The sequence below is a fragment of the Eubalaena glacialis genome, chromosome 1, assembly GCF_028564815.1.
Source record: "Eubalaena glacialis isolate mEubGla1 chromosome 1, mEubGla1.1.hap2.+ XY, whole genome shotgun sequence".
Classification (NCBI taxonomy): Eukaryota; Metazoa; Chordata; class Mammalia; order Artiodactyla; family Balaenidae; genus Eubalaena; species Eubalaena glacialis.
In genome coordinates, this window is record NC_083716.1 from 174235955 (window position 1) to 174262624 (window position 26670).

The 26670-nt window shown below is 34.8% G+C and overlaps 1 protein-coding gene and 1 non-coding gene across 5 annotated transcripts in view; one reads left to right on the forward strand and one right to left on the reverse strand.

Moving 5' to 3' along the window:
* Positions 1 to 4547: 4547 nt before the first annotated feature.
* Positions 4548 to 26670, reverse strand: part of SCN9A (sodium voltage-gated channel alpha subunit 9) — an 84574-nt gene continuing 62451 nt past the window's right edge. For 3 of the 4 annotated variants that reach the window (XM_061201224.1, XM_061201219.1, XM_061201201.1), the window contains exons 19-26: positions 24911 to 25084; positions 22109 to 22231; positions 18138 to 18419; positions 17298 to 17351; positions 16241 to 16378; positions 10682 to 10786; positions 9031 to 9301; positions 4548 to 5737 (exon numbers count right to left, since the gene is read on the reverse strand). In XM_061201224.1, coding sequence (XP_061057207.1) covers positions 4548 to 5737; positions 9031 to 9301; positions 10682 to 10786; positions 16241 to 16378; positions 17298 to 17351; positions 18138 to 18419; positions 22109 to 22231; positions 24911 to 25084 — 2337 coding nt within the window. Of the gene's footprint in view, positions 5738 to 9030; positions 9302 to 10681; positions 10787 to 16240; positions 16379 to 17293; positions 17352 to 18137; positions 18420 to 22108; positions 22232 to 24910; positions 25085 to 26670 lie in introns of all 4 variants that reach the window. The other variant, XM_061201211.1, reaches the window with a different exon arrangement.
* Positions 10889 to 10994, forward strand: LOC133079062 (U6 spliceosomal RNA). The gene has a single exon (XR_009698024.1). It is a non-coding gene; the product is annotated as a U6 spliceosomal RNA (small nuclear RNA).

A 26670-nucleotide genomic window follows, 5' to 3' on the forward strand; every position in this document is an offset into this window, starting at 1 on the left:
TAATCAGTATGCAACTTTTTCCTCCCTTGAGAGAGATTATTACCGTGCACTCTGCAGCTCATTTTGCCTGGATTATGGTATAATGTTATCTACAGCAAGGAAGAATTGAGCTGTTCTGTTGTAGGAACTTCATGTGATTATGTGATTGCCAATCAGGTTGAGGTGATGGTACTGTTGAGGGACTATAATTTTATTCTGCAGAGTGACTATCACAACTGCCAGTACAGAGATTCCCTATGAATATTTTATACCTTTTTACACGCCATTATACTAACACACAAGGTAGAAATAGTGGCCCAGCTCAGCAGCAATTCTTTTTAGTATATCTTATTTAAAGACAAATAACAGGACTGGATGCTCACAGCTAAACTAAAATAGAGGTTTGGATTGACTATTTAGTTAATATGGGAACTACTACCTCCAAATACTCTCCTGGAAAAAGCTAAACCTTTGTAAATACAGTATGCATGTTTTCTCATTTTAGCATGTTGTTTGCATTCATAAATCTAAAAAAATAGTTCAGTTTAAAAATATTTTGGTGCACTGAATGCTCACTACATACCAACTGGATGCGTGAGACTCTTTGGGATACTATATTTACACTTATCCATATAAAATAGAAATATCATCATTTAACATTTATGGAGACTGCATTGTGCTCCTGTATGATGGAGAGGTAGCTTGGGGTCATACTTTTAGCAGCGAATTGGCTGTCACACTAACTACTATTAGTAATATAAATTCTTGATTCTGTGTTGTCAGGCACCGTTCTAATTGCTTCATGTGAATTTTCTCATTCTATCCTTATAACCATATGGCGACGTAGTACTATTATCTTCATTTTACGGATGAGAAAGCTGAGGCACATAGGTTAAGTAATGTATTAAGGAAATTTGAAGAGTCCTGGCTTAACTGGTATCCAAATACAATTCTGGATCTAGAACCCAAGCCCTCGCCATTATGTATGCTGTCTTACCTCTCAACACTATCACACAAAAAAGATACACACTGTCATTGTGTGGCTAAATGTTTGTATATTTTCCCTTTCTGACTCAATTTTCTTCTCTTGCACAAACTCTATTGTGGATTTCAATGAATTCCTTTGGAATTCTATAGTCTTTATCCCCATCTTTCTTACCCTGGAAAACTTCTCATGGAAGACATTTGAGGCTGTCCATTTTTCAATAAAAAGAAAAAAGTTATCAGTAGCTACAACTTATTTAGGGATGCACTGAATTGATCTCCTTAAAGATTATTTTCACAAAAACAGAAAATACATGCAAACATGATTTTATTTTTTTGATGACTTTTATTTTTAGAGTCTATTACAATGTGTAAGTCTCAAGTATAACTACAATATAATTTATGACAAACAAACATTTTGAGCATTCATAGATGTATGAAATTTGTAAAGAATTCTATGTAAACAGCATTATTATATTCATGGCTATTCACTGAATTTTATGAAGCAGTTCTTGATTATTTTCCTCAAGAATATAACATAATAAACCGCAGATATTAACAGAAATTGATGGCCTCTATACATAGGTCCTAAACCCAAGCCAATTACTTGGGCATTCTAATTTAGCTGGCCCTTTTTCATCACTCCCACTAACATTTCTCTGAAATTGCTATTTAGAACTGCTTTATTTACATATGCATTTTATCTTAACTCTTTTTAACAAAGCTATTAAAATTCTATAAAATCATGCTGAACATTTTGGGTTGAGGTTTTCAACAATCAGCGTTTAGAAACAGCCCACAAATCACTTATATCTTTTGCAAACTATGTAACAGTCAAAAAGGCGAAGTGAGATTCTCCCACTTTTATTCAAATTGTATGAATGGATTTGTGTTCAAATCTGTTCACTTCAGTTTTATTCCAATTTAAATTTTACAGTGTAACTGCCATTCTATATCATTAGGTTAAATGAGTTCAATGATTGCGTGACTTAAATATTAGCATGACAGTGCTTTCTGAGGGTGGTATCTTATAATCAGTACCAAACAGTAATCTACATGAAAAGAGAAGTCTAATTTTCCTTCAAGCTTGTACTGTATTAAATGAGCTCTTGGTTCCAAATATTATTAGTAATTGATAAAAAGTCACAACTAGACATTCCTGGGAAAACATACATATACAAAACCTAACCATGTTATATTTAAAAAAAATTATAGTTCAGCATGAAATAGAAGTGTGACTTTGTAAGTTTTTCTTTTTTTGAAACTCTAAGAAGAAATTGTGTTGAGGAACCAGTTGCCAATATTTTCTCCACATAAAAATCAGGCAATGTAAAAACATTAGTAGTAAATCACACATAAACCTACCCGCTATATATCTTTTCACACTGTATTATATAAATATGCAAAGTGCAGTTATATTTATATGGATTTAAAATGATGAGGATAAACTGCATTCAAATTTAAGGTAATATTAATTTCTTAATTTAATGTATTAAAATATCTTACAAATGTAATATATTTTGTATGGTTCTCTAATTAAATTGTCAAAACCTATTTTCAACAGACTTAGCAGGGATGTGATGCAATGCTCTATACAGTCTAGGAAAACACTGCATGGTATCTTATATATTAAATAAAAAAGAGGCTCAAATAATTTAAGATGAGTGATTGAACTTAGGTGTAAAGAATCTTTGGCCCTAGGTTTAATTTCATATGTGCCTTAGGACAGATGTCTAGACGTGATAATCTCCTTCACAGATGTTGTAAAATACATCACAATTTAAAAACATTCTAGATAGGAAGTTCTGTGGAAATGTCGCTTTCTTTGTTTTTATCTGTCTTTCTCATTTCTGTTTCTTTGCCTTTCTGCCTCTCATTCTCTACCTATACTTCTTCATCTCTATAGGTATGCTTTAATCTCCTTTATTTTTAACTAGCCAGAACAACAAAAAAATTGCTTTCAGTACTTAATATAGAAATATATTTATGTTCTTTTTTCATTTAAGAAAGCAAATGAATGAAATATTGTTGCATATATTTGCTTTGAAAACTCCCAAAAAATCTTCTAAATAAAATTCTTTCTACTTACGTAACTCGATTTTTGTGTGTGCATGAATAACTCGATAGAAGAAAGATCTCATATTCCTGGAATAAACTCATAAAAAATACATCATGGTTGTTTCTTTTCAAGCCACTATTAACAAGGATTTTTAAAAAACTAGATTCATAATCCTTGGTAGAAGGACAACAGCTAAAGCAAAATGAATGTGTGCTTGGTAAACTATAAGCTCAGGATATGTTATTGATTGATACATAATATATCTCATAGTCATAGAATTTTATGGAGAAAGTGACATCTTTCTCATTTTGTAGATGAAAGCATAAAAGTTCAAGAGGATGAATGCTATTTCATCCTTTTCACACGCAAGTCTGTGTTGAAAGCATGCCATGTATTATGACTTGAAAGCTTGCCATACACACTTAGGATGGTATGCAGGAGACACAGTTAATACTGTGCCCAAGTCATTATCTGCTCAAACATGTTCCATGGTATCAAATATCTATCTGCATATCTGGAAGCACTCCACTGAAGAGAAATATCAACTTTGCTTAGTGCTAAAGAATGACTCAACACTGAATCAGAAAGTAGAAAACTGACAAAAATGACTAAGAGTTGGGTCATTATTGGTATTTTGGGGCAGCACAGTCCAGTGTTACACTGTATACATAAAAGTGAATAAGGCTTTCTTCAGTTGCTTCTTTTCTTAATTACCTTCATTTTTTTCTTTCGAGGAATGTGATACGTACTTAAAATAATTTTTTCATGTTCCACAGTTATTGTATGAACAAAGAAGGATGTAGAAAAAGGCAGTCTATTAAGCACAATACTCTAAAGGTAACTCTTATTCTAGTTGGTATATGAGTCAAGATGAATAAAAAGCATTTGTTGAACTGACTAGCCTACATGTTTTTAATCCCATGGCATTTAATAGGCACATATAAATTGGTTTTGATGCAATATGAATAAATTTAAGCACCTCAAAATATAGAATGACCACTGTAGATGGATAAAAGAGTCTTGCTCCCTAATAACAAGATGTTTTAACTAAACATTCATTACTAGTATTCATTCCTTCTATCAGGGCACTTCATTGCAAAGCCAAGGGAAAATACTTTTGTAGATATCCAAATGATAGATATTTGCACGCATGCGCGTGTGTGTGTGTATTTGCATGGGAAACATGAATGTTTACAATCCTGTGAAAAGATGACAAGGCAGATGTGAACATTTTCTACATGGTCTTCTAATTTATTAAAAGTAAATAAAATTAAATCACCTTTGTTTGCTGTAATCAATAATCCCTGTACAGTTACTCTTAAGAATTCTTATAGATTCATTTACCAATGCAAAAATAGCCACTGCTAATGCTGCCCACCTATGTTAGAGAATCAGAGCTAGCGACTGCACTGACTTTGAGACTATTTTGATAAAAAGAGTTTTGGCATAGACCTCCTTAAAAGAGTCTTAATAACACAAATATATCACCTTCACAGGCTGTAAACAATATATCAAAAGTGAAGCTCTATTTTTTGCCTTCCTTGCCATCTTTTCCTTTGTCTTCCTTTTCTGTTTTATCTTTTTCATATTTCTCGTCTGGTTTTGTTACACTATCATATGAAGGTGGAGAGACGGTGGATGGAGTTCCATCTGTTTTTTCTGGACTTGAATTCTCATTAACGTTATCAAAAACCATATCTTCTTTATTGGGCAAATCATCATCTCTGTCACCATCTTTTATGTATATACTTGATATGTTTTTGACATTTTGCCGTAAGCGATAACGTCTGTAAGCACGCTGAATGACAGTAGCAGACACATCTTCCTGTTTTCGTTTTAGTGTAGTTGTGATGGGTTCATAGGACACTTTAGAAGGATTTGCAGACATGAACCTTTCTTCCATCTGTGAACGAAGAGAGTCCATCTCTCCACTTTCACCCAAAACACGCTTTGTAAAAGCAAATAAGATGTCGAGACAATGGATCCGGTCCCCACTGACCATGGGCAGATCCATGGCAATGAGCTGGGCTTTGTTTGGTTTTGCTATGAGAAGAGGAGGATCCAGGGCAGCTGCAAAATCAGAGAGTTTGCTATATTCTATAAATTGGGTGGCATCGGGATCAAACTTCTCCCAAACCTCGTAGAACATCTCAAAGTCATCCTCACTCAGCGGCTCAGTACTTTCTTCAGTGGCAACACTGAAGTTCTCCAGAATGACAGCGATGTACATGTTCACCACGACCAGAAATGATATGATGATGTAACTGACAAAATAGAAGATCCCCACAGATGGGTTCCCACAGTCTCCTTCAACTGAGCTTCCAGGATGAACTTTTCTGGGGTCACAATCAGGTGGTGCACTGTTGAGAATAGGTGCTAGCAATCCATCCCAGCCAGCAGAGGTGGTCATCTGGAACAGGCAGATCATGCTGTTGCCAAAGGTCTCAAAGTTGAACATGTCATTAATTCCAGCTTCCTTTTTAACATAGGCAAAGTTGGACATTCCAAAGATGGCGTAGATGAACATGACCAGGAAGAGCAGGAGGCCGATGTTAAACAACGCAGGAAGGGACATCATCAAAGCAAAGAGCAGCGTGCGGATCCCCTTGGCCCCTTTGATCAGACGCAGGATTCGGCCAATCCTGGCAAGACGGATCACTCGGAACAGGGTAGGGGACACAAAATACCTTTCTATCAAATCTGCTAGAAACATACCTGGTGAAGAGGGAAGGAATACAAAGAAAATACTTAAATATCCATGCTACAGAAAATCATGACTCTAAATAGTTTTTTTTTTTTTTAAATTTTTATTTATTTATTTTTGGCTGTGTTGGTTCTTCGATGCTGCACGCGGGCTTTCTCCAGTTGCGGCGAGCGGGGGCCACTCTTCACTGCGGTGCACAGGCTTCTCCCTGCAGTGGCTTCTCTTGTAGTGGAGCACAGGCTCCAGGCTCATGGGCTTCAGTAGTTGTGGCTCGCGGGCTCCAGAGCGCAGGCTCAGCAGTTGTGGCGCACGGGCTTAGTTGCTCCGCGGCATGTGGGATCTTCCCGGACCAGGGCTTGAACCCGTGTCCCCTGCATTGGCAGGCGGATTCCCAACCACTGCGCCACCAGGGAAGCCTCTAAATAGTTTTATGTGCCATCTTACCTCTTATGATTTCAGGATTGTCATTTTACATTGAAAGCAATTTCATAACAACCCAAGGATCGAGCAATCCCACAGGAAAATGGTTAGAATTACTATTGTGAAATTTTCTCTCCCTTACTAAGTTTGTAGATCTTATTTTTGTCCTCCACAACAATTTTTTTAATTGTAAGGATAGAAAAATTAAAGCTACACAGTAAAATGCTAAAAAGAAAATATAAATCACCTGAAATATCAACCAACCATTTACTACTGTTAATATTTTGTTGAGGATCACTCCATATTTCTATGCAAGCACACAAACATTTACAAATGTAGCCATGATATAGGAACTTTTTTATGTCATCTGCTTTAGTTACTTCATCATATGGTATGGACATATTTTCATATAAATGACAACAGAATAATTCCTTATAGTTGTATAATGTTCTGTCAAAATAACCATATATTGAAGAATTTTATGTTGTTTCCAATTGTTTTGGCTGAGACAAATATCCAAGCAGGTATATTTACTTTTAGTTGCATGGGCATATTTTGATAATAAAAGAAGGTAGGTCAAACAGTATATTTAAAATTTTGTTATATATTGCAAATCTATCTCCAGAAAGTTTGTACAAATTAACACTCCTAATGATAGTCTATGAAAGTGCTCACACTTCACATGCTCACCAGTGTTGTCATTCTTTATAATTTTACCAAAAAAACTTTGTGATGTTTAAGACATCTCATTATTGTAGTTTATTTGCATTTCTTTTGGAAAAAATAATCCAAATTTTAAAAATTACTTATTGGACATTTTGTATGCTTGTTGACTATATTCAACTTTCTCTTTTTGGCCTAGTCTAGTCCTTTGCCCATTTTTCTATTGGGAGATTTACTATTTTCTTATTGATTTATGAGGACTATTTTTCTATTACAAGTGCTAATCCTTTGTTGGCCTTAAATGTTACATTAACAATATCCCTGTTTTTAATTTGTCTTTCAACTTTTTCTTTTTTTATTTGGTGGTGGTAGTGAGTTTTCCTCCATAGAATATTTTGATTTTTATGTAGTCATATCTATTATTTTCTCTTCATGGAGTCAAGTTTGTCATGAATAGAAAGGACTATTCAAGCTCATGGTTCTAAATCTATTTCTACTAGAATCCATTTTTTTAATACATTAACTTTTATACATCAATTAATTAATCTTGATCCATGAGATCTTTTAACTGAGTAACTTAGTAATTCTCTATATATTGATGCTTAATTTTGGATTCTTTATTTGAATCCATTGAGCTTTTTAGTAAACACTGTTTTACTTCATCAATGTAATAATAATCTTAATATCTAGCAATGTAAGTCACCCCTCATTACTCTAATTTTTCTTCCAGGTGAATTTTAGAATCATTAGATTTATATCACCAATTTATTATCCCCACTACACAAAAAGACGCTCATATTCTCATTGGGATAACACTGGAATTATAGATTAATCTATTAAAAAAAATCGTCACGATTACAAGGAGACCCTTCTTATCCAAGTACAAGAAAAGCCTTTCAATTATTTAAACCTTCTTTTGTTTCTGTTAGTTTTCCTCATAGAAACCTTACACATTTCTTGTTAAAGTTGTTACTAGGTATTTTACTTTATTTTTATTGGAATTGTGAATGAAATTTTTCTTTAGGCCTATTTTCTAATTTTTTGCTCCACACATAAGACAATTACTAACATTGGTACGTGCAATTTAAAATTTGCACCTTCTGAATTCTAATTGAATCCATTTTTTTCAGTTGATTCTCTTGCATTTTTAGAGTGCCATAATAAGATCTGAAAATGAAAATTTGCTCCATTGTTCAAATATATGTACCTCTCTGTTTTCTTATCTAATTGTATCAGCCAACACTGTTGCAAATAGAGGTGATAGAGGGACACTCTTTTCTTCTTCCTAAGTTAACTGGAACGCTTCCACCATTTTGCTTGTTGTTAGTATGTGATTCCTACCTAAATTTTAATTTGTTTTTTTATATATTAACTTTAATGTCACCTCTGGTAATAATACTCCTTTTTCAAAAATTGATTTGGAATCCCTATTCTAACTTATACTACTCAATATGGCAGTTTTAGGTTATGTGACTTTTAACCTTTCTTGTCCTGCCTGTTTCAGCATCTCTAAATTGAGTTTGTATTAAATAATCCCTACAATCTCTGTCTAAAATTCATAATTATGAAAATAAATGCAATCCTAAACTACTGGGCAAGGCATGTACAAATAATAAAAAAACAAGAGGACAGAAAAACAGCTATGGTAATGAAATGAGAGGAAGTATAAAATCAAATACTGTGATTCACAGATATGACTGGGGTTGGTTGATAAATGATTACAAACTTGACAAGTATGAAGCCATAAGAAAGGAAGCTGGCATTTCTTCAGACCTTAACTTTTCACTTTGAGTTCAGGAAGAATTTTCACAAAGAGTCACCGATATTCTGGCTAGTTATATTATCATTAATCAAAGGATAGTTCTCATATGTGTAAAAACTGGAAGTGATTTCAGATTCTACATTGGTCTTCTAAGACACACCTACCTATAGACCCAGTTGCTACCTTTGTGAAGGGTAATCTTGGAAATCAAATATCAAGCAGTTTTATGTGCTTCCAACAAACAGAACATGTGTGGCTTGGAGGCTTGTTGTGTGAACCTAGGAATTCTGACACAGAGGTATTTGTTTTTTTTAGTTTTGTTTTTAAGGTTCCTTCACTCTTTCAGTGTTACTAACTTACTCAAAAGTAAGTTTACATTCAAGAATTCAGAAACTTCTCTGAGTATGTGTGATGTTTAGTTTAATTCAAAATGGAAATCTGATTAATAAATGCTCTTACCTACAATGGAGAGAATCACAACCACAAAATCAAAAATGTTCCATCCTACAGTGAAGTAGTAGCATCTGAGGGAGATCAGTTTCAGCACACATTCTCCAGTGAAAAGGATAACAAAAACCACATTGATCCAATATAAAACTTCAGTCACGTATGCACTTTGTCCTTCTTTTTCCACCATCATGGTTATCATGTTGAGGCAGATAAGAACCATGATGGCGATATCAAAAGCTTGGTTTGTTACTAGGTCAAATATACATCCTTGGAATTTGTTCTGCAAAGAAACAAAAATAGTAGGAAATGTACAGTAAATTTTGCAAGTAGTATCCATAAATCATTACATTAGTAAAAAAAATTTTTTTAAGGTATCAGTCTTCAAAACTTGCATAAATTATCCCTGGTCATAGGTTCTTGCTTTGTACAAGAAATATTATTAAATCTTAGAGTACATGAAAACTTTTTGTTGTTGTTGACTTTCAGTATACCAAGTCTTCAGCGAGCCTTGTAAACTAACATTTGCTTTTAAGCATATCCACCCCTAGTATGTTATATAGGAGTTGCCAGGATCACAAGGTAATTTTTACTAAGAAAACCTCAGCTCTACTACCTAGAGTATTTCAAGGTAATAAAATGACATCTCTAAATTTCTGCTCTGTCACGTTATTTTGACTAATGTGTTGGCACTGTCTTGTACTGATATTACTGCTATAATATCAGATCTATATTTTCCTATCTCTTCCATGTATAGAATATACATTTCCAAATATATCCACACTTAACACATCACCTTTCTTGTCAGTCTCACTGATAGTATTATGCTTTCCAGGAAACCCAATTTCAAAATCACTTTATTAGTTGCATAGGCAAGTTTTAAGGCACTGTATTCAAAGTCAAGTAGTGTACTGAAAAAATTAAATACCAGAGCTTTAAATTCATACATTATGATTCAGTAGGGTCTGGGTGAAACCTGGCCATGTGTCCATTTAGAAAGTGCTGGGTAATCCTCATGTAGCCAGCTGGTACTAAGTGGATTCCCATCTTTAGGATGCTCTGTCTGCAGCCATGACTTTTGGTAAGGTGTGTTATGTTGAATAGAAATTGAAAAACATGTAATGCATTTAAAATTATTTTAATTGTTAGAGGAATACAAACTATTCTTTAACTGCTAAGACTCACTATTTACATCTGAGCCTATTCTGGTCTTTGACCCTATGGTAAGATAAAGTTTAGATTCATGACCAGTCCAACTGCTTCTCTGGCTATTTGTTGTAATATCAAAGATCTACAAGGTTAGTTTCACCTGACTGATAGACAGCCATCATTACATCATAAAGCCATCAAGAAAATCAAATTTCAATCAAAAGTACATTTTATTTTGATTCTCTATAGGCCATTTGTACTAATAGTAAGTTGTATAGCTAAGGTAGAGATAAAAGCATATATAATTATTTTTCATTTTTATAGAAAAAGAAATTATATGAAGGCATATTATGAGTTGTGACAGTGTTCAAAATACATATGTTCAGTTTTATAAGAATTTTTCTTCAAAATATTAAAATATATGCATTCATGTTTAAGAAATAATTATATATTAAAGATGAATTGAAAATAATTTAAAAATTTACATGCTAAATATAATTTTTTTTTTTTTTACCCCCGGACGAGGTATTGGCTTTTGTGGTTTCTTGGATCCCAGCTTTTTCATTGCATTATAATATTTCTTCTGTTCTTCTGTCATAAAGATATCTTGACCTCCAAGGTAAAGAAATAAAAAATAAATCTAGTTAAAACCAGAATCATTGCCTAGATCTTCCTTCAGATCATTATTCAGGTTAAAAATGTATTCATATAGAAATGAAATGTTTTCTCGCTTCAGTAGCACATATATTAAAATTGGAACCATACAGAGATTAGCATGGCTCCTGATCTAGGATGACATGCAAATCTGTGAAGCGTTCCGTAGTTTTGGTGACAGATGGTGACAGACGGTAACGACTTTTATGGTAATCATTTCACAATGTATGCAAATATCAAATCATTATGTTGTATACCTGGAACTAATATACTGTTATATATCAATTACACTTCAATTTAAAGAAATGAAATGCCTTTTATTATGTGCAAGGTAGCTATAAATCAAACCTGTCTTAAAGGATTACCTACGTGTAGGCACATGACTCTCCATACGTAATGCAGTATGCATAATACATAAAATATATGGATTACATGCAATAATGATTGGCTCAATTATCTTTTAGCAGCCTAACCTGCTATCTCATTTTATCTGTTACTTGTCTCACCAGGCATTTCACTGCTAAATAACAAATATATCAGGAAGGGTTATAAGAAATAAAAGTAGTGAATGATAATTTGGCTAACGTTTACTTATTAGCCATACTAACTCATAAAGAGTAGGGAGTAGGGGCCAAAAGCGGTAGCTAAAATAGTATTATTTTTATATTCACTTATATTCATTTTAATATATCATATTCCCTTAGCAGAATAAATGAATATAGTATATACATGTATAGCACATATCCATAAATACTGTATATATACACACACACACATATATTTGGTATATATATAATAAATTTATTTATTTATTTATAAAAAAAAAAAACCTCTTTAGTTACCTCTTTAATTCCAAACAAGGAATTTCAACATAAACACTTTATTGGGTGTAAACATTACATGTAATAGAGTTTTAGATGTTGAGAAAATTACCAATAATCCAGGGTTTCTGACTTGAAGGATTTTCTAATTGAATATACAACATTTAAGATTCAACAGTAAATAAACTAACATCTAAATAAAGTTTTTGTTCCTTTCTACACTGTATAAGTCTAAATCTCACAAAGGAGGCCTAAAAGCTTTGCCTATTCTTTTAAACTGTTAATTTCTTAAAATTATCTATAATTTATACAGATTCATGCATATTCCTCATCGGTCCACAATATAAACTTTTTAGTTATGGCATAAATTAGTACAATCCATGTAATTAGGAATTTATTTTGGGGAATTTACAGTTTTGAAATCCTTACTTAACTTGTAGGGTCCTGGAGCTAAGGTGATCTGTTTATGGTTTCCCTTTGGTTTTCCTGGATTGCATTTTCTTATCAAATACCTAACGATAACCAGGCTTCCCTTTCTGTCTTATGTGTTTTAATTTACATCTCCTCTAATTGACAGGCAGTCTTTGTGCAATTTTGGCATTCATCTGATCTATTGATACGTGAGAGAGAACTTTCATGCCAATGTTTAGAGAAGCCCAGACCCTTTATTCCTCAGTGATGAGGGTTGAATGTCACCGCAGGTCAAGAACTTACAAGAAGCTAGGAAAACACTGGGAAGATAACTCTGAATTAGAGGTAAAAATCAAAGTAGCAGGTTTTGTCTTCACTTGATGATACCCTGGTTGTCAACAGAATGAAGGATGGGATGAAGCTAAGAGGAGATTACAAAATGCTCCAGTAGAGAAACTTGTGTTGTCATTTTATTTAACTGTAGCTTATATAGACCTTGTAAAATGCATCCCGTTAAAAGCTAGGTGGCAGACATTCTGTAAGTCAGGCTGGTCTTTACACTCTATGTCAAGCCTGTATTACATAGTAGTTAAGAAGACCCCAGTTCTGGTGTAAGATCATCTTCATTCAATCTCCACCTCTGTTGCCCTTGGGCAAGTTTTTTAATCTCTTTAAGGTTATATCATCTCATCATTACAAGAGTAACTACCTCATTGGTTTGTTGTGAGGATCAATTAAGATACTGTATTCCAAACACTCAGTAATTATTTATAACTTCCGTTGTTGTTATTAACCTTCCAAACAAGGTTATAGTTACTGAAAAGGGTTGATGTTACTTAGAATTTACTCATATGTACCCAGGTCTGTACTAGTCATTTGTGTAAATACATTGCATACATTTCCCTTTTATAACTTGAACTCATTAATAACTTATGTTCTAATTTTCAGAAGTATATTTTCTGATGAACTATTAAAACCCAATTATCACATGGATTTGTTAAAGATGAAAACAGTGTGTATAAGAATGATGGATAGCTGGCAAACTAGTAAAGTGGGGGTGGTGATTAGAAAGAGGTATGGGAATTTGGCAGGGTCCTAAACCAAGACCAAAGTGTTGAAGTTAAAAAGCATTAAGAGGCAACATTGCATTGTGGAAAAAATAGGCTTTGCAGTCAAATAGAACTTTGGATCCTGACCACCAATGACCTACTACTTGATTTGAAACAAGTTGTTTATCGTCTCTAGGCCTCAGTTTATACACTTGTATAAAGATACCACTTTCATTTGTTTGTTCTATGGATTAGATGAATTCATATAGAGGCCTCTAGCAGGAGACCTCCTCTGTAGTAGATTATTAATTGATCTGTTGGTCCTGTCTTCTTTCATTCTCTTAGTAGGTTGGAAAGAAACCCTAAACCATTCAGAAAGGGTCAGAAGATAAAAAGCAGCTTAGAATGCAAATGAAACACTGGAAGAATGGTAGGTGATAACTGTAGCTGTCACTGCTTTGAAATTAGTAACTTTCGCCTGACGTTACTGGTGATGGTGTCTACCCAACCCATCTTCCTGCAGTGGCAATTCTTGTTGTAAGAATAACATTCAAGAGCAAGGGGATCAAAGCAATTAGGGCTGTGGCTGTCCTGTCATGTCATACTGCTCTTTCTAGATACACCTATAATTTATTCTATACAGGGAATGCTGGAGAACCATATGTATGTGCTTATATATCACATATACACGTATATAATGACTAAAGGAGGAAAAATAAATTGGAAATTAGGGTATAATTTGTGAAATTATTTTCAAGATTAATTATTAATTATTCAAGATCCTCTGCCTCAAGGCATGAATATATGATAATGCTAGTTAAGTTTGACTGTCAGATATAAAATGTAAGAATGGACCATGGAATTTTAAAAATTCTTTGAAAAATAAACACCTGTATTTGGAAATGTAAGCATAAATAACATTTAATATTTACTACATTTTCCTTCACCTGAGAATAGTCAATCACGGCCACTGATGACATTTCACTGCATGTACACCTGTCTTTTCTTAGATGCTAAGCCAGTACCTGAAATCACTTCCTCCTGGTATTCCAGCACTCACCCTTCAAAGGTCTCTTTTCCTGTGGGTGGTGCTACAGCCACAGTAACTCTGTTAACTTTGAGAAAACTGAGACTTCTTAGATATTTTTTTCTCCTGCAAATCACAAACAACACTGTAGACCCTACCCCCTAAAATCTCTTAACTGAATGAATCCCCTATTCTCTATTGCTGCAAATGACTAATTTGGAGAATTAAGTGTGGTCTAGGTGGCAGGTAAAGCAGGGTCTGACCTAGTCTTTGGTCTCTCCCCAGTCATTCTCTGCATCATTGTTAGGTTAATTTTTTAATTAAAAATGAGTTTTCATAATCTCTGGGAAAAGAGACCCTGGAGTTAGATCCATGATGAAGCTACTTCTTAGCTATCAGACCATGTGCAAGTCACACAACCCCTCTGAAAGGTGAAGTGGGGATACTGTGCCCTGTAGACTTATAAAATGTGACGAAGATTACTGTGTAAAGTACTTTACACACGGTCAGACATGTCATCAAATCTTAATAGATGTCTATGTCCTGCTTATACGTTCTTCCGTACTCAAAATACCTCAATGACACATCAGATCCTACTGAAAAATATCTAACATGACTTTTCAGATCTGCTCTCAAGCAAATAAAGACCTCATCTTTTCTATTTCTCTTCTCAAAACTCCATCCAAACTGGATGGACTGGTATTTCTCCTGTACTGCACCTCCTTTGCCAGCATGGTACATGTGCTCACACACTTCTCTGACCCTTCATGTGGCTTACTTATCCTTCTGCCTGCCACTTGCTTTGTGTCTTTTCATCCATCTTCCAAGGCCTGCTCAATTGTCACATATATCGTAGAACTTTCTATAGCTGTATCTAGTTTTCCTCTGACTGCCCATTTACATATTTTGTTGTTAATTTTCTTACTGCATTTATCACTATGTCATATTATAGTATTTGGGGGTACAGCATAGGAAAGGGCCTAAGTAATATACAAGGTACATGGGATCAACTACCGGCTATTAAAACCCTAACACTTACCAGGTGCATAATCGTGGGTAAGTCACTCAAAATCTCTGTGCCTTTCCTCATTTATGAGACAAAGTCTATAATAATAATTCCTCTCATGGTTGATGTTAAGGATTAAACTGTGTCCAACCCCCCCGACCCCGCCAAAAAAAAAAAAAAAAAGGAGATATGTTGAAGTCCTAACCCCTCGTACCTCAAAAAGACCTTATTTGGAAATAGTGTCATTGAAGATGTAATTAAAATAAGGTCATACTGGAGTAGGGTGGGCCCTTAATCCAATATGACTGGTGCCCCTATAAGGAGAGGAGAGAGACAGAAAGAGAGAGAATGTCATGTGACCACAGAGGCCGAGACTGAAGTTACGCTGCCATAAGCCAAGGAATACTTGAGCTACCAGAAGCTGGAAGATGCAAAGAAGGATCCTCCTCTAGAGACTCTGAGGAAAGCAAGGCTTTACCAACACTTTGATTTTGGACTTCTAGCTTCCAGAACTGTGAAAGAATCAACTTTTGATGTTCAAAACCACCCAGTGTGTGGTACTTTGCTATGGCAGCCCTAAGACTGATACAGTTGATGTGAACATTAATGAAACAAAGATCTCAGGGGAGTGTCTGACTGGCAAATCTTAACTTTAATTACCTGTGTCATTTCTTCTGCTATAATATAAACTCCTTGAGCTCAGGAAAGTATCTTCTGTTGTTCTCTTTAAGTACCAGCCCAATACATACCACACAGAACAGTGGCTCAGAACAGAATACAGTAACTACTTATGAAACGTGTTTTGAGTAAATAATTAGTTCATTGAATTTTCTTAATCAATCCTCTACAGGGAACATTGGAAAATAAAACTGAATAGTTGATGTATTTCTTAAAAATAATTATGACTTAGGAGATGATTATTTTCTGTGCAGAGATGAATGAGATTAAGCATATCCATCATTGTATAGTAACCAATTACTTGGAAAATTAATGAAATTCTAATGAACTAATTACTAACTGACATCAAATTAAATTTCACATTGTATTTTTGGGAAAATAATTGTTCATTTCTTTCAGTGTAATGACAAAAACTTGAAATACTTATCTTCTTTTTCTGTTGGTTGAAGTTATCTATGATTACCCCAATGAACAAGTTCAAGGTGAAGAATGACCCAAAGATGATGAAGATGACAAAATAAATATACATGTAGAGGCTGTATTCATATATGGGCTGCTTGTCTACCTATAAAATTAACAAAAGTTAGCAGTATGTTGACAATAAAATTCATCATTTTCTTTTTCACATGGTTTGACAAGGTAATTCAAACAGTGCTATCCTAGGTAAATGTGGTTTTTCAGAAGCCATAGCGTTGTCAAGGTTCAACATAATCATTCTTAAAAATTTATTCAACACTAAGTAAATATTTATTACATGCTTACTATGAATATAATCTTCAAATTACTACAAAGGGCTTATCCACTGTAGTACTTATTCTCAGATTGTAGGACAATTTAGTAAGTAAATGACCTAGTGTATAATTTTTATTTCCAGAAAAAAATAGTAAAAGAGATGATATCACACTTATATAAATCTTTTTTTTTTTTCATTTGATTACAGCAATGTCTTCTGTGGCTTTTGTGACAATATGAAATAGTCAGCAGTCTTCAAACTTTCTTAGTGTGTGACTTATTTCACATAAACTCTTTCAAGGAACTTTAAAATATAAAAGTAGTAAAAACTATGAATAAAATATGTTATTTCCTTTTTATTTTGATAAACAAATATTTACTGAGCACTTATTATTGCCAGGCTGTGCTAAGCGCTCTACTTAATATTTTCTAGTTGGATCCTCACTCAGAACAATCCTATGAGGTAGGCGGTGAATTATTTTCTTTTCATAGATCAATAAACAGGCTCAGAGAGATAAAGTAATTTGCTCGAAGTCATATGCAAGCTTGTCTGATATGGTACAGCCAGAATTTAAGCCAATCTCTGTTTCCAAATGCTGCACAGGTAACCACTAGGCTACCACCAGGTGGGTGTTCTTCAGTGTGTGTGCACATACCAAGGGCTCCTTGGAGTTACTGTTTGAAAACAGCCTAACTAAACTAAGGAACTTTTCAAAATTGTAGAGTTTAGTGTTATGTTTACCAATACTTACGTTAACAGAATCAACTGCTGCATACATAATAGCCATCCATCCTTTAAATGTTGCCTGTAAATATAAAATTTATAGAATCTGAACCTCATACTTTAAAATAGTCACAAGTGAGTTTAGTGTATTTAATGTTACAGCATTTATTAAGTAATACTAAATTAGTGAGTTTTACTATACAGTCGTCCCTCGGTATCTGCAGGGGATTGGTTCCAGGGCCCCCCTGAAGATACCAAAATCTGCCCATGCTCAAGTCCCTTGCATTAGGCAGATGCGAACCCATGGGTAAGGAGAGCCCACTGTATTTCAAAATACCAATTTAACATAAGATGCTGTGTCAAGGGAAAACAGGGGAGGGACACATTACAAAGTCACATCCTAAATCTGACTCTTAGTTAATTATTGCCAGGTTGTTACAACTGCCTGTGAGTTTTGTACATGAACTTTTATTTTTCCAGGGGGGGAGGAGAATTTTACGAATAACAAAGGAAAGAATTTTTCTCCATATCTTAAGGATTCTCCATACCAGCGGGAAGTCCTTCTCATTTCCCTGTAGTGTAAAAGTGCAGTCCAAAACATGACTATTCGTTTTTGGACACAGTATTCAGATGGCACAATGGCAGGGGCTCAGGTGACTCCAAAAAGGTGGATTAATAACTCTAAAATGCAACAGAACCCATGTTCTGTTCTCATGTTTATAGGCACATGTTCTAAAAAGACCAACTCTATTTTTAAAGTCACAAAGTACTTTATCTTTAATTTTTAGTTAATAATTATATAAATAATGACAGCTCCTCCATCCAGTGTGCACCAAAATGTCAAGCATTCATAAAAGGGGTCACTTACAACTTGAAGCAGAGACAGGTAACCAAGTCCAACATTATCAAAGTTCACTTTCAGGTTCTTCCATCGCACATTTTGACTAACATTCATAAGGGCAAAACACTCAGAACGATTTTCAACTTCACTTGTAGGAAACGGTGACCCATCTGTGGTGTTAACACACTGATAGAACTTGCCAGCAAACAAATTTACTCCCATGATGCTAAATATTAGCCAGAATATAAGACACACAAGTAGCACGTTCATGATGGAAGGGATTGCACCTATGAGTGCATTCACGACCACCTAGCATTCAAAGGAAAGAAGAGAATGATTAGGATTAGTATGAATGTTAAATGGGCAACATTAATGAAACACAATACAGAATTAAAGAAGTTAGAAAAGCCACCCTTACATGTTTAAGACATAAATCAACCAACCAACACGTACTTATTGAATGCCTACTGTGTGCTCATCGGGACAAAATGAGACAGGAGCCCCTCGATCAATGAGTTTACAAAAGTACATGAGGATCACACAGTGAAACTATTAGCAACAATACAGAACAAATCACTAAGATTGTATGACAGTTTAAATAAATGAAAAAAATAAATAAAAAGAATAAACCAAAAACCTGATATATGTAAGGTGAAGTCATAAAATCTGCATGCTCTAGAAAAGAAAGAAATTTGTAAATTTAAACAATTAAAATAAGTAAAATGTACATTTAAAGGTTCATAGTCCTAGAATTACCAGTGCTAAAATTCTCCCATATAGAGAAACTACTAGGACATATAAGCTGGAGTTAAGATTGGGAATCTTTTCACGGTTTGAATCCCGTAGATTTAACTGGTTCTGCTAGTTGTGTGATATGTAAACTTAATTAAGACCCTGGGACCTCTGTTTCCTCATCTACAGAATGAGAGCAATCTTTTCAAATTTATTATTCTAACTCTAAAAACACTTTATACATAAGCCCTTGGCTAAATATAGATAGTGCTGGCCTCAATTAAAACAAAAAATGCAGAATAGTTTACCTTTAATACTCCCTTTATTTCTGCTTTTCAGCATCTCCACTACTATTGATCACCAGTGCCTCTTGCCACCCAGTGCTCCTTCATGGCGACCACTGTAGCATTTATCACCCTCCAGATTTTCTTAATTACCTCATCTTTCCAAACTTACTATCTTCTTACAGTTGACCTCCACTCTGAATTTGAGTGCAAAGGTGTTAAAGAATAACTTGTTAAGTAAAGAGTACGTGCTCCCTTTTTTTTTTCAATGTATCAAGCAGGATCCCTGACTACTTCTGAGATTGTCTAGAGCAGGAGTTGTCAAACATTTTCTTAAATATTTTTAGGTTCTGCAGATTATATGATTTCTGTTACCACTATTCCATTCTGCCATTGCAGCGACAGATCATAGATAAACAAACGGGCATGGCTGTGATCCAATGAAACTTCCTTTACAAAACAGGCATGCAGCCTGTAGGCTTTGGTTGTTGACCCTTGGTCAAGAACAACAGTTATTACTCTGGGCTTCATGGGTAGACATGGACCTGTAGAGGTTCCATGGGGGCATGAAATCATATGAAGAACATTATTATGGGTATGCTTTCTTTACGGAGAAATGATTTCTACTTTTATGAGATTCTTACAACGTACATGACCCCCAGAGGGTTAGGAAGAACAGAATTAGAGAGTAGAATTCCAAGTGGTCAGCTCTTTTTCAAGCCTACATTTTCATCCTCATTTCCGGCTACCCTCCCGCTATGCTTGTAACCTAGGCACGCTGATCCTTACAGTCACCGCTCAAACACACCTTGCCTAGTCAACTCTGTCCTCTACCAAGTTGCATCTCTGCCTGGAATGCCCACCTGCCTGTGACTTGGGGCCCATTCTTTCAGTCATGGCTGTGAGGTCACCTCCATAGGAAGCCCCTCCCAGACCTCCCCAGGCAGCCACTTTCATCTCTACTCCTGTAGCACTGTGTGCTTACTGTTTTATAGCAGATGTCACAGAATAACTACTATTCCCCTCTCTGTCTCTCCATGACTACTGTCCTGACTCACTCTTGGAGGACTGGGGTCTATTTACCATTGTACTCTTTTTATAGTACAAAATTTGATACATAGTTTTGGTGCTGAAAGAATGTGTGTAATGATGAGTCTCTGAGGGAGATGGATACATATCGTTCTGATGAGAAGCCATTTGGAAAAGTCAGTAAGTTCAAGAACCTCAAGCCTTTTTAAAGGAAGCTAACTACAAAATGCCTCCAATCATATTTCATTTATAATTTAAAACGACCCTGCAATTTGAAGAAACATCCCTGTTTTGCACGGCTAATAAACGTAACTAAATAGACATACTTGTCCCTCCAAATATATTAAAACATTCTCCTGCATCCAATTCACCTGTATATTAGATAAACAACAGAGAGCAAACAGGGTAAAATAATGGAGTGGCTTAATCACTGAGGGATGTATTAATATCTTGATGGGGAAGGTATATTACTTGATCATGAGAATGTAGTACACGCTCTGCTTGAGTCCAGGGATCAGTCATAAGTTCTGAATAGATCGCAACATTCTACTAATGCTCAAAAAGAAAAATTAATGTCAACTCCAATACTACCGTTCTGTATAAAATGAAACTTGTAATTTCAATTCTTACATGACCAAAAGTACTTGACTTTTACTTATGAAAAAAAATCTTTGTATAATCATGATCTTTCATATATTTACATGGGGGCCAACATACACTGGATACACTAACAAGTAGAGGTTACAGTCATAATTAGGTCACAGTCATAATGTAATGAAGATCTGCTAGACTCAAACGCATCTAACATTCATTCACCTGAGGCTTCAGATTTCTGAGCCCCATTCCAGAGTTTATTACTCAGTATATCTGGGGTGGAACCTGGGAATTTGCATTTCTAGTAAGTTTTCAGATGATGCTGACCACATTTAAGAGATGCAGTAAGCAAATTGTTCAGAGACTACAGTTAGAGAGGCAGTCAGATAAATAAATAAGTACGATGCAATATAATGAGGATGTTATGTGTCTGAACATATAGGAAGGATGCTCAATTATACCTGGTGGTGGACAGACAAGGCACATTTAAACTGAGGCTTAAAGGATGAGTAGGTATTTACTATATTGATGAGTTAGGGTTGAGATAGGGCAGGGAGAAACATTCCTGGCCAAGAGAATGGAGGCATGAGAAAGCAGGAATATATCTGGAGAAGAAGAAATTCAAGGAGAGAAGCAACAAATGAGGATATAGACTCATTAGAGAAAATAAAGAATGGATTTTATGAAGAAGTTGCTGGTTTAATACAGCCCTAAAGCTAAGTTGCTGGTAGTCATTATTTATCTCACCTTGTTTGTTTCTGCAAAATGAATCTCTTTTCAGGTACTATGCTGCCTACTGCAAATTAAGTAAAATCAGAGCTTTAGTTTTCTCAAATACAATTTGGAGCTATTTCCACTTTCACTGAGCCATGTATTTAAAGAATGAAATTAAAAGTGATACCTGATGCTACTTCACTTCTCTGTCTTTTCTTATGCCCCACACCCAGGGTAGTTCCTTAAAAAAATGTTTGAGCACCTGATAAAGGCAAGTTCTTCATGACTTATATATGAGAGATGCTGTCAGGACTAATAGTGAGTGTCCCCTTCACCTGAGTTTCCTAGCATAGGAAAGACTGTCATTTAGGAAGGGAAAAGTCACTTATTTGAATCACTGCCTCACAATATAATATGGAGGCATTACTGTATTTGATTTAGTCTTTGTTAAACAATAGGCACTGAAATACTGCACGTATATGCACATGTATACACACTTATATACATAAACAGCCCATATATATGTATATATATGCATGTGTGTGTAAATATAAACAGTCCATAATTCCTACATACCCATTTTTTCATATTTTACACTCCATTAAGAAATATAAATATTATATTAGAAGTTTAGTATTTTCTTACCCTCATTCCTTCAAATCTAGATAAAGCTCTCAGAGGTCTTAAAGCTCTAAGTGTCCGAAGGGATTTAATGGGGCCAAGGTCTGAGTAGCCAAGAGCGTTTGCGACCAAAGTAACCAAAGAAACCTAAAAAAGAAAAAAAATTTCATTAATCATTTCAATGAAATAATAAAGCATGAAGAGAAAAAGTCAATTTCAAAGATCACTAAGAGCAGTTCAACAAGAACAATATGATTTTATACATAAAGTTATCTACTTATTGTCTAAAAATTGGATAAGATAGATGCTTTTTAAAGGAAATAAATTTAAAGGAAAGTTAACCTAAATAAGATGAAATAATAGAAGGAAAGTAAGTTATTTCTTATATCTGAATAAAAAAATCACACATGCTTTTCACACTTTCGTAGTCAATGGTTTTGTACTTGCTTATTAATCCTGAACATTCAATTAAAGCAACTATCAAAATTTCAATTGGAATAAAGCCCAGGGCATAACGAAGTGTGTGATTCTGAAGCTAAGTTAAAAGAGTGTGGCAATCACTCAACCAAATCTAAGTCCCAGTATAGACCTTTTTCAAAAGCACTCTAAAGACTTATGACTTTGAGATGAGGCAAATTCCCCAGAAGATTATTCTGACCTACAGTTTCTCAAAATTGGCACCAAAGATCTTCCTATCAATAATTAGTGGGAGAAAAATCTCAATTGTACTGAAGAGGGCACACAAGTAGGTGATCTCACTGGCTTCACCATCAACATAGACACACAAGAACTTCGTCATGTTAGACGGACCCTCCACAATCACCATAACCAGTATCCAACAGAAATTTGTGTTCTTATCGTAAGTTATCTCAGAAGAAAGAACATGGACAGAAGTAAAATCAATACATGTTTTGGTAAGGAGCAATGAGCTCTTCAATGACCCAGGATCTGGATCGGTAAATGTATTCAGTCTTTGAATAAGTTCCACTTAAAATATCCATTGTTTCACACTGCGTGCAGCAGAAGGCAATGCCTAAGAACAACGTCTGCAATGCAGTTGATTGGAATTAAGTAATGACTGAAAGATTGAAGTTTTCCAGGTAAGATTAGGAGCAACCGGAGAGTCAAGTTCCTTATGTTTAACTATTGAAGGAGTAGAAAAATTTATTGCTTGCAAGTTCACTACAAGTTCACAATCAGTGAACTGATTTTTGAATCAGGATGTGTTGAAGTGTTTTGCTCTCATACAGTTACTTCTAAATGTCTCACTAAATATAACATAACTCTTTGTTTTTAGGTCTTCATGCTATGTATTCAGAATTACTAACTAATCCTCAGTATCACTCTTAAATTGACCCAGTCATTCAGGTCCATTATTTCCCACTTACGTATGCTTAAAAAAATGTGTATTTTTTAATCAGAATAATAAATGTTCCTTTTTAATCAGAAAATAATAAAGGTTTAAAATGTCTATTATAATTTGAATAACCCCTAAGGAAATGGTTAACCTGATCTCCAAACCATTGTTAAATGAGTGTTATTATATTGAATATATGTAGTCTGTAACTGAGAACATATGTATATGCATATATTTATTTATCTGTTTAGGTATACATGTGTATGTGCATGATATATGCCCCTATTGACGAATAATGCTGTCAAGTAAGTTTCAACTAATCAGGAAGCTTGCAGAAATCAAACAAATCCATCCTCTGAATATCAAATCAAAAGAATATCAAATCAGGTTTTGAAACCTGAATATGTACCAGAATCATCTGGAGAGCTTATTACAAGAATTTTCTGGGGCCCAACACCAGAGTTTCTGATTTAGTAGCACTTGAGTGGGACCTGAGAATTTGTATCTACAACAAGTTCCCACCCACATGTGCCAATGTTGTTGGTTCAGGGATTACACTCTGAGAGCAACTGTGCTAGATAAATTTCTCAATTTTTGAGAAATAAAAAAAATCTCAGCTCCTCCCCAAAATCCACATGCCTAGATTTGCACCTCTATCAGCAAGAAAACTGAGTGGAGTTTTGCTCTCTCTGTTGCATTATGAAAACATTATATATATATAATATAATTATATGCGTTATGTGTGTGTATATGTATATATATATACACAAACACACACATATATATATAATTTATTTAGTTAGTTTTTTCAAAATGTTAAATATTTCAAATTGAAGCTATATAACTTCCCTGAATTCTGCATATTACATACCCCTAAATATTGAGAAGCACTACTTCAGATTTTCAAATACAAAAAAATTTCATTATTAAATAGCCATATCTCTTTCTTAACTAAAAATAAATTCAACTCTACTTGTAAACTTTTTTTTTAACCTGAGAGATGAAAAGAACACTGACAATATTTTTAAAAGTTTCTGAATATCATATATTTTATAATTTTTAAAAGATGCAATCATATTTACAGGTTAAGAGAAAAGAAATAATCTACATTCCTTCTATTATTTCTTCTTATTTTGGTTATCCTTTCTTCAAAACTATTGTATTACAAAAGTGTTCATCTTACCATTCATTTTTCTAGGTACTAACTATGTAACGTATATGAAAAAAAGGTGAATCAAAAAATAATCAAACATGAAATCATTAACATAAAGTATCAAAAATTAAATATCTCACAGAGGAAGTCTGAGAGAACATAGAAGACATAATGTATAGCTATGCCTGCCTTGGAAAAAAAAAATTTTTGCATATCACCTATCTAAATATGATAATATTTAACATTAGTGAAGGTTTTTGAAAAAACTTATTTGTAAGAATATATCCCCTTTTAAAATTTACTCAAAAGTACCTACATCGACAATTAAGAAATCCAGCCAACACCAGGCATTGGTGAAATAGGTTTTATAACCATATGCTATCCATTTTAGAAGCATTTCCAGAATAAAGATGTAAGTGAATATCTTGTCAGCATACTCCAGGATAATCTTAATGGTCTTTTTCTTTTCAATATATATATCTTCAAAAGCCTGTGAAAATAATATTCAGATTTAAATTTGGTACAACTTAAAGCTTATGATTCATGACAAAAACAGGAAATGAAATTCTGATAAAGAGACCACTGAGATATAATACTATTACAGGCCAGCTGTCTTTCTTCTGGTTTACAGTTACTGTGTAACACTTAGTTCTAGCCTTTGCACCAGTGCAGGGGGCTGATCACCAGAGGTCAAGAGAAAGAGAGTGAAAAAGCATGAAATTATTTATAGTCCCCTAAAAGAACCATGATCTCTGACACATTCAGGGATTTCCACTCATCTGACTCCCCTTTTATCCTCCTTCAAATTAGGTAAGTCCTAGTAATTTAAGACATGATTCCAGGGTCAGCCCCTTTCATAAATCTCTCTAACCCTGCACTCTACTTCGACATAGAAGTAGGATTTAAGCCCTCTCCTTCAGCTCTATGTGCCTGTACATTCCCAGTGCCTAGCACTGTGTCAAGAACACAGTAGGAAAGGTTTGCTAAATGAATGAATGCAGTAGCTTAATAGGGCTATAGAACACAGAAGATGGTTTCTTCCTTTGAATTTTGCACCAATACTTTATCAATCATTAAAAGTTTCAGCTCTACAAATCACTGTTATATTTATTCCATCAATGTGACATCTTTTAACACTTTCCAAGAAATTTTAGTAAGTGATAGACGATGATACTGTGGTCATAGCCACAAGGCCCGTGGGAAATAATTTGAATGGACTTAAAGAACTGATCTCACTGAAGCCACTGAAAATGACTGCTGACCTAAACAGGTCTAAAGTATTAGATTTTTCTCTTTCAAGTTTAAACAATATTCACTTTGTTGGAGAAAATGAAAGCAAAAGGACCTGTATCCTTGGTGGTAACACTGGACTACCCGTCCATAGTCATGGGCCTGTGCGTTCTTATTCTTCTTATCCCAAGTTCTTATATCAATACTTTAAAAATGATCCTTAGCACTTTTGGAGAAATGTAATCCTCAATATTGAAGAAAACAGAGAAGTTGGAACAGAGAGAATGGACAGATCCATGAAGATGCTGAGAGAAGGTTCTAGCAGCTAGCAGAGGTTCTGAAAGACAATGGAACTAAAAGGCAAGAACTGAAGTCCAGCCCTCAGGACTCTTCTGCTTCCCTTCTCCGAGTTCTGGAGGAATCGGGCAAGCTTCCTAAACAAACTCTGGCAATGCCTCAGTCCTTGAAATGCGAAGACAAGGAAGGGGCTTGATCACAAAGAAGAGTACACCTTGCTCCAACCAGTGGAGCCTGAAGCAGGATTCTGCCTGCAGAGATCCCACCTTCTAGAACTAATCTTGTGCATGAGGGAACAAGGAGGCAAGGAGGTCGCTGTGTGAGCTCGGCCAAATCTGAGGCATAGGCCTCCCTGTTACTTATTTCGGTCACCACTCATTTGTTTCTCCCCTTTCTGAGGACCCACAACACAGTGAAAAGATACTGTGGCTTTGAATTTAGACTTCAGTTATACCTCTGCCATTTACTAGCTTTGGGACATTAGCAACTTTTAAAGCTCTGCACCCAGCTTTCTCATTGGTAAGATGAGCAAAATACTATAATCTCACA